The following is a 12303-nucleotide window of genomic DNA, read 5'->3' as shown; positions in this document are numbered from 1 at the left end:
AAACAAGGAGAATTCTTCACACTGATTACCAATGTAAGGGACGTTCTGTGAACTGACCACCAATGTTAGGAGCATTCTCCCCATTGACCTCCAATGTAAGGGGCATTCTTCCCACTGACCCCCAATGTAAGGAGCATTCTTCCCACTGACCACCAATGTAAGGGACATTCTTCCCACTGACCACCAATGTAAAGGGGCATTCTTCTCACTGACCAATGTAAGGGGCATTCTTCCCACTGACCACCAATGTAAAGGGGCATTCTTCCCACTGACCAATGTATGGAGCATTCTTCCCACTGACCAATGTAAGGGGCATTCTCCCCACTGACCCCCAATGTAAAGAGCATTCTTCCCACTGACCCCCAATGTAAGGGGCATTCTCCCCACTGACCACCAATGTTGAGGGCATTCTCCCCACTAACCACCAATGTAAGGATAGGTTACTCTGGATGAATTAGTGGCCATTTATATAAATTACCAATTCAGATTTTTAGATCATTCAGTAAGACTAAGGCAGGTTAGTCTTTTAGTTGGAGAGTACCAGGCACTTTTTTTTTTTATATAGAGTACAGACTTCCTCGTCCGACATACAGAAGCATAGATAACTCCAGAAACACAGTGTCCTGGCTGCTGTGTCAGTACACAGGGTGAGGCCGCTCACATACCTCCTTCCCCATGTGATCCTCTAGAATCCAGCATGGAAATTTCCTGAGTACGGACAGTACTCAAGAGAGAAGGAAGCCCATTTATATGACCAGCACATGTGATTCCCATATCACGCACTGGCTTGTTTTTCTGTGGAAAGTAGCGTGTTTATGGAGATGTTTTGGGATTCAGGCAGGATGTCAACATTCACATGAAACATGTCACCCTTAAAGTGAATTTGGTTGGAATAGAATTATAGGACATAACATTTTGGACTTGTTTGTGAAGGGGCATCCTCTGGGGCTGTCATGTTGATCCTGGAATAAGCATTGCAGGATAGGGCCGGACTTCTTCTGGTTTATTTTAGGTCTGTGAAGAGTTCGGTTGACCTCCCATGTTTTAAGTTCTCAGACAGATGGTCAGAGCAGGTAGCAGACAATTGGCAGACCTGATGTCCAGAGTCCAAGGCTCTAGACCTCTCTGGAGGAGGGGCAGTGGAACTGAGTCCAGATTCCCATCATGTGAATGGAGCAGTGATGAACAATCTAAGAGTAACAAACCAATTATCAGGTTAGGCCAGGGTTTTTCAACCGGGATTGCATGGAACCCTCAGGTTCCTCCAGAGGTTGCTAGGGGTTCCTTCTGCAACGAGCTATTTCTGCCTCTCAGATAAGTTCCCACTGAAACCTTTGATTTTTTTATATCTATCTTTTAAAGGGGTAATTCTTCACAACGACCACAGGTATAAGGAGCATTCCTCCCACTGACCATCACACTAATGTATCATGTGTGGTAGCTATATTCATTTTTAGCAGGGATTCCCTGAGATTGGACAGATTTCATGGGTTCCTCTGTGTTGAAAAATTAGGGTTAGGCTAAGACAAACTAGGTACAAACACAGTCAAAACTATAGGCAGACCTCTATCCAGAAAATGAGCAAGCAAACAAACCTGTTTGCTGGGCAAATACTTGAAGCTCTGGCCTTCCTTTAAAGTCCATTATTGAGTTCAGGTGAGTAGAGCAGAGACCTGAGCTGTTGAGTAATGGTCAACAGATGACAAAGGGTCAAAGATGATCATTATACTTGGAGCTGGTACTTTCAAAAATCCATCAGAAAGAGCATGCCCCATATTTCTGCCCTCAAAGGCTTACCTTATGGTGCCTACCATAGTGAACATTTGCTCACTGTGGGAATGCAGGCTTTTTAAAAGCTTTGCCCCCCCCCCCCCCGTATGCTGTCCAATAACACCGCAAGCACTACATGTGCATTGCTTTACAAATCTTTTTACAGGCAAAACATCCCCATTTTAGATGTTTTGGCTCTGTATTTTGGTGGGTGGAATTTCACGTGGCTTTTCCTGTCTGCTGTTACAGGAGTTTTAGCTTTATTCACACCATGGAGGACAGCTGCGAACTCGACCTCACCTACATCACCGAGCGGATCATCTCCGTCACATTTTCCCCGGGGACAGAGGAGGCCACCTTCTGCCGGAACCTTAAAGAGGTGGCACATATGCTGAAGTCCAAACATGGAGACAATTACCTGGTGAGCAACAAGAAGTGCCACATTTCTCATTGCAGAGCTCTGGCTTCAATGTAGACCTGAGCACTGTGTCTAACTGTCAACTTTAACCTTTCTCTGTTTATGGTTTTAGATCTTTAATTTGTCAGAGAGGAGACATGATATCAACAAACTCCATTCCAAGGTAAGATTTACGATGGAGACTGTTAACAAATTTGTGTTTTCTTTGAGTCCTGATGAAATCTGGCCTTGTAGAGTATGATGTGATAGACTGTGACATAATGGAATCCATTCTCTGGCTGTATGTGTGGTCCTCTGGTAAAAGTGAGGCCTGGAGGAGGATACGTTCTGGCAGAAAAAGATTGTGTTGTTTATGTTGAGGTAAAATGAGCTCTGGTAGAAGCCAAGTTGTGGTAAATTGAGGCCGGATAGAAGTCATCCTGTGCTAGAATGGGTCCTGATAGCAACCATATTGTGGTAGAGTAAGGCCTTATAGAAGTAATCTAGTAGTAGATCGAGACTTTTATAGTAGTCATGTTAGTAGAATGAGACCTGATAGGAGCCATGGCGTGGTATATATAGAAGTTACGTTGTAGTGGATTAAGGCCTTGTAAAAGCCATATTTTGGTAAAATGAGACCTTAAAGAAGCCATATTCTGGTAGAATGTCACCTCTATAGAAGTCATGTTGTGCTAGAATGAGTACTGATAAAATCCATATAGTGGCAGATTAAGGCCTTATAGTTATAATGTAGTAATAGATTGAGGCCTTATGATAGTCATGTGTTAGTAGATAGAGGCCTGATAGAAGCCATGTTGTGGTAGAACGAGACCTGATAGAAGCCATGTTGTGGTATATTAAAACCTTATAAAAAGTCATGTTGTAGTGGATTAAGGCCTGTTAAAAGCCATGTTTTGGTAAAATGAGGCCTTAAATTAGCCAGGTTCTAGTAGAATGTCACCTCATAGAAGTCATATTGTGCTAGGGTGAGTCCTGATAGAAGCCATATTGTGGCTGATTAAGGCCTTCTAGTAATAGTGTAGTTGTAGACTGAGGCCTTATGATAGTCATGCATTAGTAGATAGAGGCCTGATAGAAGCTATGTTGTGGTAGAATGAAGCCTAATAGAATCCATGTTGTGGCAGATTCAAACCTTGAAGAAGTCATTTTGTAGTAGATATAATAGATAGATGGATAGAAGCCATGTTTTGGTAGAATGTGGCTTTATGGGAGCCATGCTGTTGTAGAATAAGGTCTTATAGAATCCATGTTTGGGTAGAATGAGATCTTTTAGAAGCTATTAACTGGCCTTACAGAAGTCTTGTTGTTGGAGATTGAGGTTTTGTAGAAGCCGTGTTTTGGAAGAATGTTGCCTTATAGAAGTCTTGTTGTTCTAGAATGAGTTCTGATAGAAGCCATATTGTAGTAGAGTAAGACTTTGTAGCAATGTGGTAGTACATTCAGGCCTTATAGTAATTGTGTTAGTAGATTGAGGCCCGATAGAAGCTATGTTGTGGATTGAATAAGGTCTTATAGAAGCCATGTTGTAGCAGATTAAAGCCTTATAGAAGTCATTTTGTAGTAGATTGAGGCCTGATAGAAGCAATATTTCAGATGCCATGTTTGTGTTAGAACAAGGCCCAATAGAAGCCATGTTGTGGTAGCTTGAGGTCTTATAGAAGCTATGTTTGGGTAGAATGAGGTCTTACAGATGCCATGTTGTGGCAGATTGAGACCTTACAGAAGTCAAGCTGTAGTAAACAGAGGCTTGGCTGAGACATTATTGAAACCATGTTGTAGTAGAATGAGGCCTTAAAGAAACCTTGTTCTGGTAGAGCAATCTTTATAGAAGGCACAATGGGATAGAACAGGGGTGGGCAAACTTTTTGACTTGAGGGCCGCAATGGGTTCATATATTGGACCCGGGGGCCGGACCAAGAGTAGATGAATGATGTGTATGTGTCATCCATAGTAAGTATAGTAATATTCCCCCTTAGTAAGCATAGTAATTCATCCCCCATATAGTAATTAATCCCCCATATAGTAATTCATCCCCCATAGTAATTCATCCCCCATATAGTAATTCATCCCCCATAGTAATTCATCCCCCATATAGTAATTCATCCCCCATAGTAATTCATCCCCCATAGTAATTCATCCCCCATATAGTAATTCATCCCCCATATAGTAATTCATCCCCCATAGTAATTCATCCCCCATATAGTAATTCATCCCCCATATAGTAATTCATCCCCCATATAGTAATTCATCCCCCATAGTAATTCATCCCCCATATAGTAATTCATCCCCCATATAGTAATTCATCCGCCATAGTAATTCATCCCCCATATAGTAATTCATCCCCCATATAGTAATTCATCCCCCATATAGTAATTCATCCCCCATATAGTAATTCATCCGCCATAGTAATTCATCCCCCATATAGTAATTCATCCCCCATATAGTAATTCATCCCCCATAGTATTTCATCCCCCATATAGTAATTCATCCCCCATATAGTAATTCATCCCCCATAGTAATTCATCCCCCATATAGTAATTCATCCCCCCTATAGTAATTCATTCCCCATATTAATTCATCCCCCATATTAAGTCCCCAAGTCCCCCCCGTGTCAATTCACTTACCTTTGCTCCGTGCGTTCCTCTCGCCGTGTTCCCACGCCGTTCCGGTGTAGCATGCAAATCTGTCTCCTATGAGGATCTGTCCCCCTCGACGTATCTGCGCATGTGCCAGTTTCAGGCATTAGCAGCCGATCGGCGATCTCCAGCACATGCGCAGATACGTCGAGGGGGACAGATCCTCATAGGAGACAGATTTTCATGCTACACTGGTCTTCAGGGCGGACTGTGAGAGGAGCCTAGCGGGAGCCTAGCTCCGCGGGCCGGATTAAAAGGTCCGCCAGGCCATATACGGCCCGCGGGCCGTAGTTTGCCCATTGCTGGGATAGAATCTGGCCTTATGGGAGACATGTGATAGAACGAGGCCTTAAAGAAGAAATTCTAAGGCAGATTAAGCCATGTTTTGGTAGAACAAAGCCGTATAAAAGCCATGTCGTGTTTGAAGGCCATATAGATGTCATGTTGTGGTAGAATTAGGCCTAACAGAAGCCATGTTATGAGAAAATGAGGCCCGAGAGAATATGTGATAGAAAAACGTTTGGAAACCATATTGTTATAATGGAGCCAAGCTTCATGGAGACCAGAAAATGAAGAAATGATTTAAAACTGTATTGGGATAGTTGGAGTCCTGAAAGAGCTCAATCTATGAATAAGACTTGCAGGCTCTGCTGAGGTAGAATGAGGCCTAAATGTTGTGACTTGATGAGGCTTAGTGGAATCCATATTATAAAATCTGGTGTAGTGGGACCCAGGATGGTTCAAGAAGCAGCTTACAGCCCTGGAGTTTTTGAGGAACTTAAAGTCCCGCCACACCCTCCCACCCCACCATTGACCGGGCACACCGGTATTTTAGTTGTGCGAGTTCACATGAACTGGCCTACAGCACAGAGCAGTCAAGGAGTTTGCTCATTAGATAAGAACATTGAGATGTATGGCTATGGAGATGTATGGCTACAGTAGATCCTGGCAGGAAATGTGACCCTGACTCTGCGCTGTATCTGACGCACTGTGTCAGAAGGAATGTGTTTACCTCCAGTTATAAATCCTCCTATTAACAACTTCTTACGTCTAAGGAACTGTACTAAATGGCCACCACTACAGTGATGACATCATAGCGAGATCTGCAGACCGGCTCTAGGACAGACAGATTTGATTAGGCACACTGGATGCTGCTGTGCCAGACTGAGCAGGCTGACTACTATGTGGCTGAATAAAGAGGAGCTGTCATCCTAGCCGATCTTATGTTTTACATTTTTCCTCTGTCCTTGGTCTAATAAGCTGAGCCATGAAGGCAATCATCATCGAGTATCTATAAGTGACCATTGTATACCTGATCGCAGTGAGTTGCAGCACAGGCGTGTTCATGCGTTGAGATGTCCTGCGTTACACAGCTCATTTGAAATGAATAGACTATAACACATATTGAACAGAAATGTGGGTATTAATGCATTTTTAGCAGCGCAGTGCAGCACAGGTGTAACGGACCGCCTGACAGCACCTCTATCAGTCCCCCGGTAGAGCCTCCCCAGAGTGCGGAGTCGAAGCACCGGAACACTTGTTCTCCAGGGCCCCTGATGGTGGGGATGGACTTGGAGCGCTCCGGTACCAGGTCGCAACTACCAGGTATCTCCAACAGGGGTAGAGGAGTCTGACAGGGGCTCCAGAGAGCTAGGAGTCTGATGTAAGGGAGCCTAGTGATCCCTGCGGGGTGGGTGGATGGATGAGCAAAATCAGAGTCATGCAGGCCGGGTCGGTAACTAGCAGATCGGTAAGGTACACAACGGTAGGCAAAGGATAGTCGGGTCACACGCAGGGTCAATACCAGGAGGTCAGATCTAAACGGGAACATCCAGGAGCAGAGTCAGGCAAGCCAAGGGGCCAGGACGGGAGAAGGCAACAAGGTCAAAACAATCCAGATCAGAAGTACTCACACACAGGTAACAGGATACAAAGACCATTCGGCAACAAGTGTCTGTGCAGGGCTAGTTTAAATAGCCCGCCCTGCACCTGACAGGCGTAGCCTGGGTCCCAGTGCCTGCCTAGTACTGTCCAGACGACGGGTGCGCCTGGGTCCTAGTGCCCTGCCACCTATACGTCTCGGCAGACACCTACGCATGTGTAGACCCATGCGTCGCGATGGTTCCTGACAACCGGTGTATTGTGGATGTGCATTGGGTGGCAGTCAAAATCAACGGTGTAGCAATCATGCACACAGAGATGGACGTGGTCATCCATTTTGCTCCAAACCCCTCTAATTTGTATTTCTCTCTCCCAAATCCGCTTTCCTCATCCCCCCTCCCTCTCTGTTGAGTGACATGTGGTCTGTTTTATGCAGATCACAGGCAGCAAACTCACTAGGAGGGCGTCATGGTTATAAATCTCACAACTAGCTAGTGCCCCTCTGTCTACGAGACTCTTGCTGGAGAAGGGGTCGTAACGCCATAAACCGAGCCCTCGCTGAGCTTCAAAAGACATTCCAGGGAGTCGTAAAAACAGACTTACATTTAAAAACTCACTTTCCCATATAATTTTATATCTCCAAATAGGAAGTAATTACACAAACATGGAGCACATATTCTGATGGATCACGGTAAGACAAGTCGCCTGGTATATTACACCCCCTAGCTGGCATATACAGGAGAGCAGAAAATTATATCTCTTTAACCATCCAAGCAGATATTTCATATCTAACCATTCAGCAGATGATTCTGGGTATTAATCTACTCGTGGATAGAATGTTATATGTACCTAGGAAAAGTTATAGGCCATAGTAAAATGTGGGAAGGATTTGGTCAAAGCCTGAGCTCCCTGCCTACTCAACCCCCTCCCCAAATGAGGCGATTGGTTCTCCGAGTCAGGGAGACACCCTGTGGAGTTCCTAGAAAAGCTAAGCTAAGCTGAGTTGAGTAGAATTGAGGAATTCTCCCTTTTTAACATTGGAACCAACTTTGGGAGAAAACGCCCTTTTGCTCAGAAAACTTAAAAGTTGCTTAACCCAAGGCTTTTGGCAAGTACTTTGTCTATCTAAATTCCTTTCTGTTATCTCTTTGCTGTGCTATTGCTTTCTGTATATTTATATATATATTGGCTACATCTGTAAATATTTTTATTGCACCCTTTTGACCTTTTAGTAATAAATCTTACTTTCTGAAAGTGTTGAACTGTTTCTAAAGCTCTTTAATGCAAACTCAAAACCCCTGCCTCTGAAAAGCGCTACTGTGTGTTTTAAACTTCAGTATATCGCTGCCTGCGGTGACAGTGGCATACTGACGATTATTCAAACATCATAGTGTTATTGCTGATATTGCCGAGTTTCCTCTTTCTCTGTACAAAAAGGAGGTGGTGGCAGTGTGAAGGGTTAATTGCGTATTTAACCTGACCCAGTAACAACCGTGCTCAGGCTGCAGGTACATCGATTGTAGTCCATTAGCTGGAAAATAGTTGTGCAGGGTGCAGCCGGGCGTGGCATTGTTACGCACGTGACAGCGCGGTTTTAGATTTTCTAGTCCTTCGGTCAAGAGTTTGGTGAGGAGGGCTGGGGTCTGACGCCACGATCGTCACAAACGGCATCATCATGTGAATGAAGTGCTAGTGCATTATGGTACCATGCTCAGTTACCACACATTACCGCCCTGCAGATAGTGTGAACTAGCCCTAATGCGCCTTTTAGTGTAATCATTTGTTAAAAGGTAGCACTGGTACACTGAGTGTTCACATTCCATTTTTAATGAGGCCAAGAAGTATGGCCTTGGGTATGGAATTTAAAGTAGCTTGTGAAAACAATAATGTAGCTTGGTGATGAGTATAAAAAAACAATGCTGGGAGTGAATAGGATCCCTGGTAGGAAGAAAAAAGCTGACTTTGCTACACAGCTAATGGAGCGAGCTCTGAGCCATACACAGAGTGAACAAGCTGCATGACTTGGATTCTACTCCAGCTCACACAGTATTGGTTGGCCTTTGTGTGACAAATTACTAACCCAGAAACCACTAAACAGCTCATCCACTCCCTCATCATATCACGACTCGACTACTGCAACTCCCTCCTCACTGGCCTGTCTCGCCGCTGGCTATCCCCGCTTCAGTCGGTCCTGAATATGGCTTCCAGACTCATTCACCTTTCCAATCGCTCCGTTTCCGCCACCCCCCTCTGCCAATCCCTCCACTGGCTTCCGATTGCGCAACGGATCAAATTCAAAATCCTAACACTGATGTACAAAGCTGTCCACCATACTGCCCCGAACTACATCACTGACCTAATATCCAAGTACCGCCCAGCACGCACACTCCGCTCCTCACAAGACCTCCTTCTCTCTAGTTCCCTGGTCTCCTCCTCCCATGCCCGCCTCCAGGACTTCTCCAGGGTGTCACCCATCCTCTGGAACTCCCTTCCCCAACCCATCAGATTATCACCTACTCTCCTCTCCTTTAGGCGCACCCTGAAAACCCATCTCTTCAGGGAAGCCTACCCCACCCCCTGCTAACTTGCCGACCTCCTCCACTCTTCCTACCACTCCATCCCCCACAGCTATCTCCTCCTGTACCACCATCCCCTCCCTCCTAGATTGTAAGCTCGAAAGAGCAGGGCCCTCAATCCCCTCATGTTTTGCATTGTATTGGTATTGTTCTGTCACATGTTCTGTCCCCCTCTGTAATGTACAGCGCTGAGCGAACTATTGGCGCTTTATAAATACTGTATAATAATAATAATAATAATCTGCAAAAACTACAAAATCCCTTTTGAAGACAGCAAAGATCTTTAGTGTAGAGCTGCTGCAATGCTGTAGGTTCACGCTGTGCCAGTGTTTACGGGTGTGAAATCGCAGCCAGGGGTGGACTGACAACTCATGGGGCCCCCGGGTAATAGGGGATCATGGGGCCCATGTGTCCTCACCCACACTCAAACCACACCCAAAAAAGCCTATGAAAGGTACCAGGGGCATCTCATGGGCCCCCTACTGATCCCGGGCCCTTGGTCAGTGCCCGAGTTCCTGAATGGTCAGTCCGCCCCTGATCGCAGCAGTTTCCCACACCAGGAGCCCAATTGTGCTGCTCTTAGACACCTGAGGCTGCCATTCATTCTTAATAGCACCCCTGCGCATCTCAACTCAAAGCGCATTTGCAGGTGTGGGAAATCGCATGGTCCAAAGCACCATGTGATTTCCCTGTGGCTGCGCTTTAAAAAGATGCAAGCACTTCTTTTTCTTCAGTAAATGCACGCTGCAAACCCGCACAAGTATGAACCAAGGATGCAACTGGTAATATTTTCTAATATTATAATATCTCTATTAATATACAGTATTTAATTGCTTGTATTGGAGGAAAGCCAGTTGGATTCCCAGTCCATAGCTCTATAGCTGTGGATACACAAATCCAAGCCAATCCCAGCTTTCCCCACTACTTATCTTTATGTTGTTTTATACCTTGCAATCCTTATCAGTGTCATCATGTTCGGTTTTCCTCCATGTAGGTGTTGGATTTCGGGTGGCCGGACCTCCATGCCCCAGCCCTGGAGAAGGTGTGCAGTATCTGCAAAGCCATGGACACGTGGCTGAACGCCGACCCCCACAATGTTGTCGTCATCCACAACAAGGTACTTTTTTCTCAGTTTTTAATTTTTTTTTTTATTTTTAATGTTTTACTTTTAGGCCTGGTACACTCAATCAGAAAATCGTAAGAAAAATGCCGCTTTTGAAGCGACCGTACGATAATCTGATTGTTAGCACACCATTTTCGTCCGCAATTATTTGCAGGGACAAGCATGAAAATTTTTCTAATTTTCGTTTAACCACTTCCCGACCGGCTGTTGCAGATAAACGGCCGGTGGCAGTGCAGGGTCGGGTGGCCGTTTATAAATGGCCTCCCCGCACCCTGCTTGTGCGCACAGCACTGCGATCCGGTGCCCGCTGTGTCCTCCGGACACAGTGAAACACCGATCGTCGGACGGGACCTCTGTACGAGGTCCCGATCATGTGATCACTGATTGGCCAATCAGTGATCACATGCAAAGTAGTAAGCAAGATGTCACTTGTGACATCATTGCTTACTACGTGTGAAATCTGTGAATGATCACAGAGGTCACATGGTACAAGGCTATTCACAACAGCCTTGTACCATGTGACAAGCTGTGACCAATCACAGCTCACTCAGTACTTCTCAATGAGTGCAAGAATGCAGCCAGAGAGAAAGAGAAATGATTGCTTTTACATCCTATATGGGTGTAAAAGCAATCAGTGTAAAAAAAAAAAAATCTTCATCACCCCCCACAAGTAGTACAGTGTCACCATGGTGATACTGTACTGCTAGGGTGACAGTATGTAAAAAAAAAAATAATAATAATATAAAAAAATAAAATAAAAATGTAAAAAAAAGTGTTTAAAAATTAGAATTTTTGGTTATAAACTAATTTGTGTTTTTTTTTTTACTAAAAAGATAACGGAATAAATTTTGGCAAAGATTTATGATGAAATATTATTTATTTGCAAAATGTAATAAAAAAAACACTTTTGTTCAAAATTTTTGGACATTTTCATTTACATAGCAAAAAAAATAAAAATCCCAGCAGTGAATTAATACCACCAAAATAAAGCTTTATCTGTCTCAAAAAAATGGTAAAAAATTCATTTGGGTACAGTGTTGCATGACCGCGCAATTGTCATTCAAAGTGTGATAGCGCTGAAAGCTGAAAATTGCCCTGGTCAGGAAGGGGGTAAAAGTGTCCGGACTGCAAGTGGTTAATCTGTACAGTTTTTGGCTGAAAATACAGTACAAATACATTACATCACTTCCCAATGTTCTTTCTGTCATACAAGAATTTTCGGAACTTTAGTAAACTTCTTCACTTTCGATATGAGATTAGTATGCAAAAAAAAATACCAAAAATGGACAATCGTTCGTCCAATATTCTCATCATGTGTACGGGGCCTTACACTACAAAAACATCAATACAATAACAAAAAACACTTAATATGGGCAATGTACCTTTCCAACATTGGATAGAAGGACTATCTTACTGCTGCCTGTGTCCCTGCATGAGAGAGTCACCCTCCCAAATTGTCATTTTGGCCATTGCCACCGGGACAGAAAGGGATTAGAGATCCAAAATGTGACAATTGTCAACCTAAAGAATAGAGGGAACAGTTTCCAGCTTCCAATGGGGACACCTGACAAGTATGAGGGGATTTTTTTTCTTAGCTTGGAGAGCCCTCCTCTTGCTTTCTGTTGGGTCGCTGTGCAGAAATCCAGGGGAATCTACGTATCGGGATGCAAGTAAAAAAAAAAAAAAAAATACAAGGTTGTTAACTGTTCTTTACTTTGTCAAAAACTGAAGAAAGAGAAGCATACACTTTGAGATTTGGAAATTCCCAACCCACCAAACACGGACATAGCTCTTCTCTCTCCCCCAGTGTCTGAAGAATGAAGAAAGAGCGAGAGGTCCACACAAGAGTATGAGTTCATTAATATTATCATTTTTATTATACAGGATTTATATAGCGCC

At 44.0% G+C, this 12303-nt stretch overlaps 1 protein-coding gene across 5 annotated transcripts in view; it reads left to right on the top strand.

Moving 5' to 3' along the window:
* Nucleotides 1-12303, top strand: part of TNS1 (tensin 1) — a 688885-nt gene that overhangs the window by 433785 nt on the left and 242797 nt on the right. For all 5 annotated transcript variants that reach the window (XM_089683821.1, XM_089683822.1, XM_089683823.1 and 2 more), the window contains 3 exons: nucleotides 2020-2191; nucleotides 2301-2351; nucleotides 10276-10398. In XM_089683821.1, coding sequence (XP_089539947.1) covers nucleotides 2020-2191; nucleotides 2301-2351; nucleotides 10276-10398 — 346 coding nt within the window. The remainder of the gene's footprint in view (nucleotides 1-2019; nucleotides 2192-2300; nucleotides 2352-10275; nucleotides 10399-12303) is intronic.

This window comes from Staurois parvus, unplaced genomic scaffold (genome assembly GCF_062004578.1).
Source record: "Staurois parvus isolate SC_StPar_1 unplaced genomic scaffold, SC_StPar_1.0 ptg000323l, whole genome shotgun sequence".
NCBI classification, from domain to species: Eukaryota; Metazoa; Chordata; class Amphibia; order Anura; family Ranidae; genus Staurois; species Staurois parvus.
Note: the sequence above shows the minus strand (reverse complement) of the source record. Positions and strands in the feature narration are given on the sequence as shown.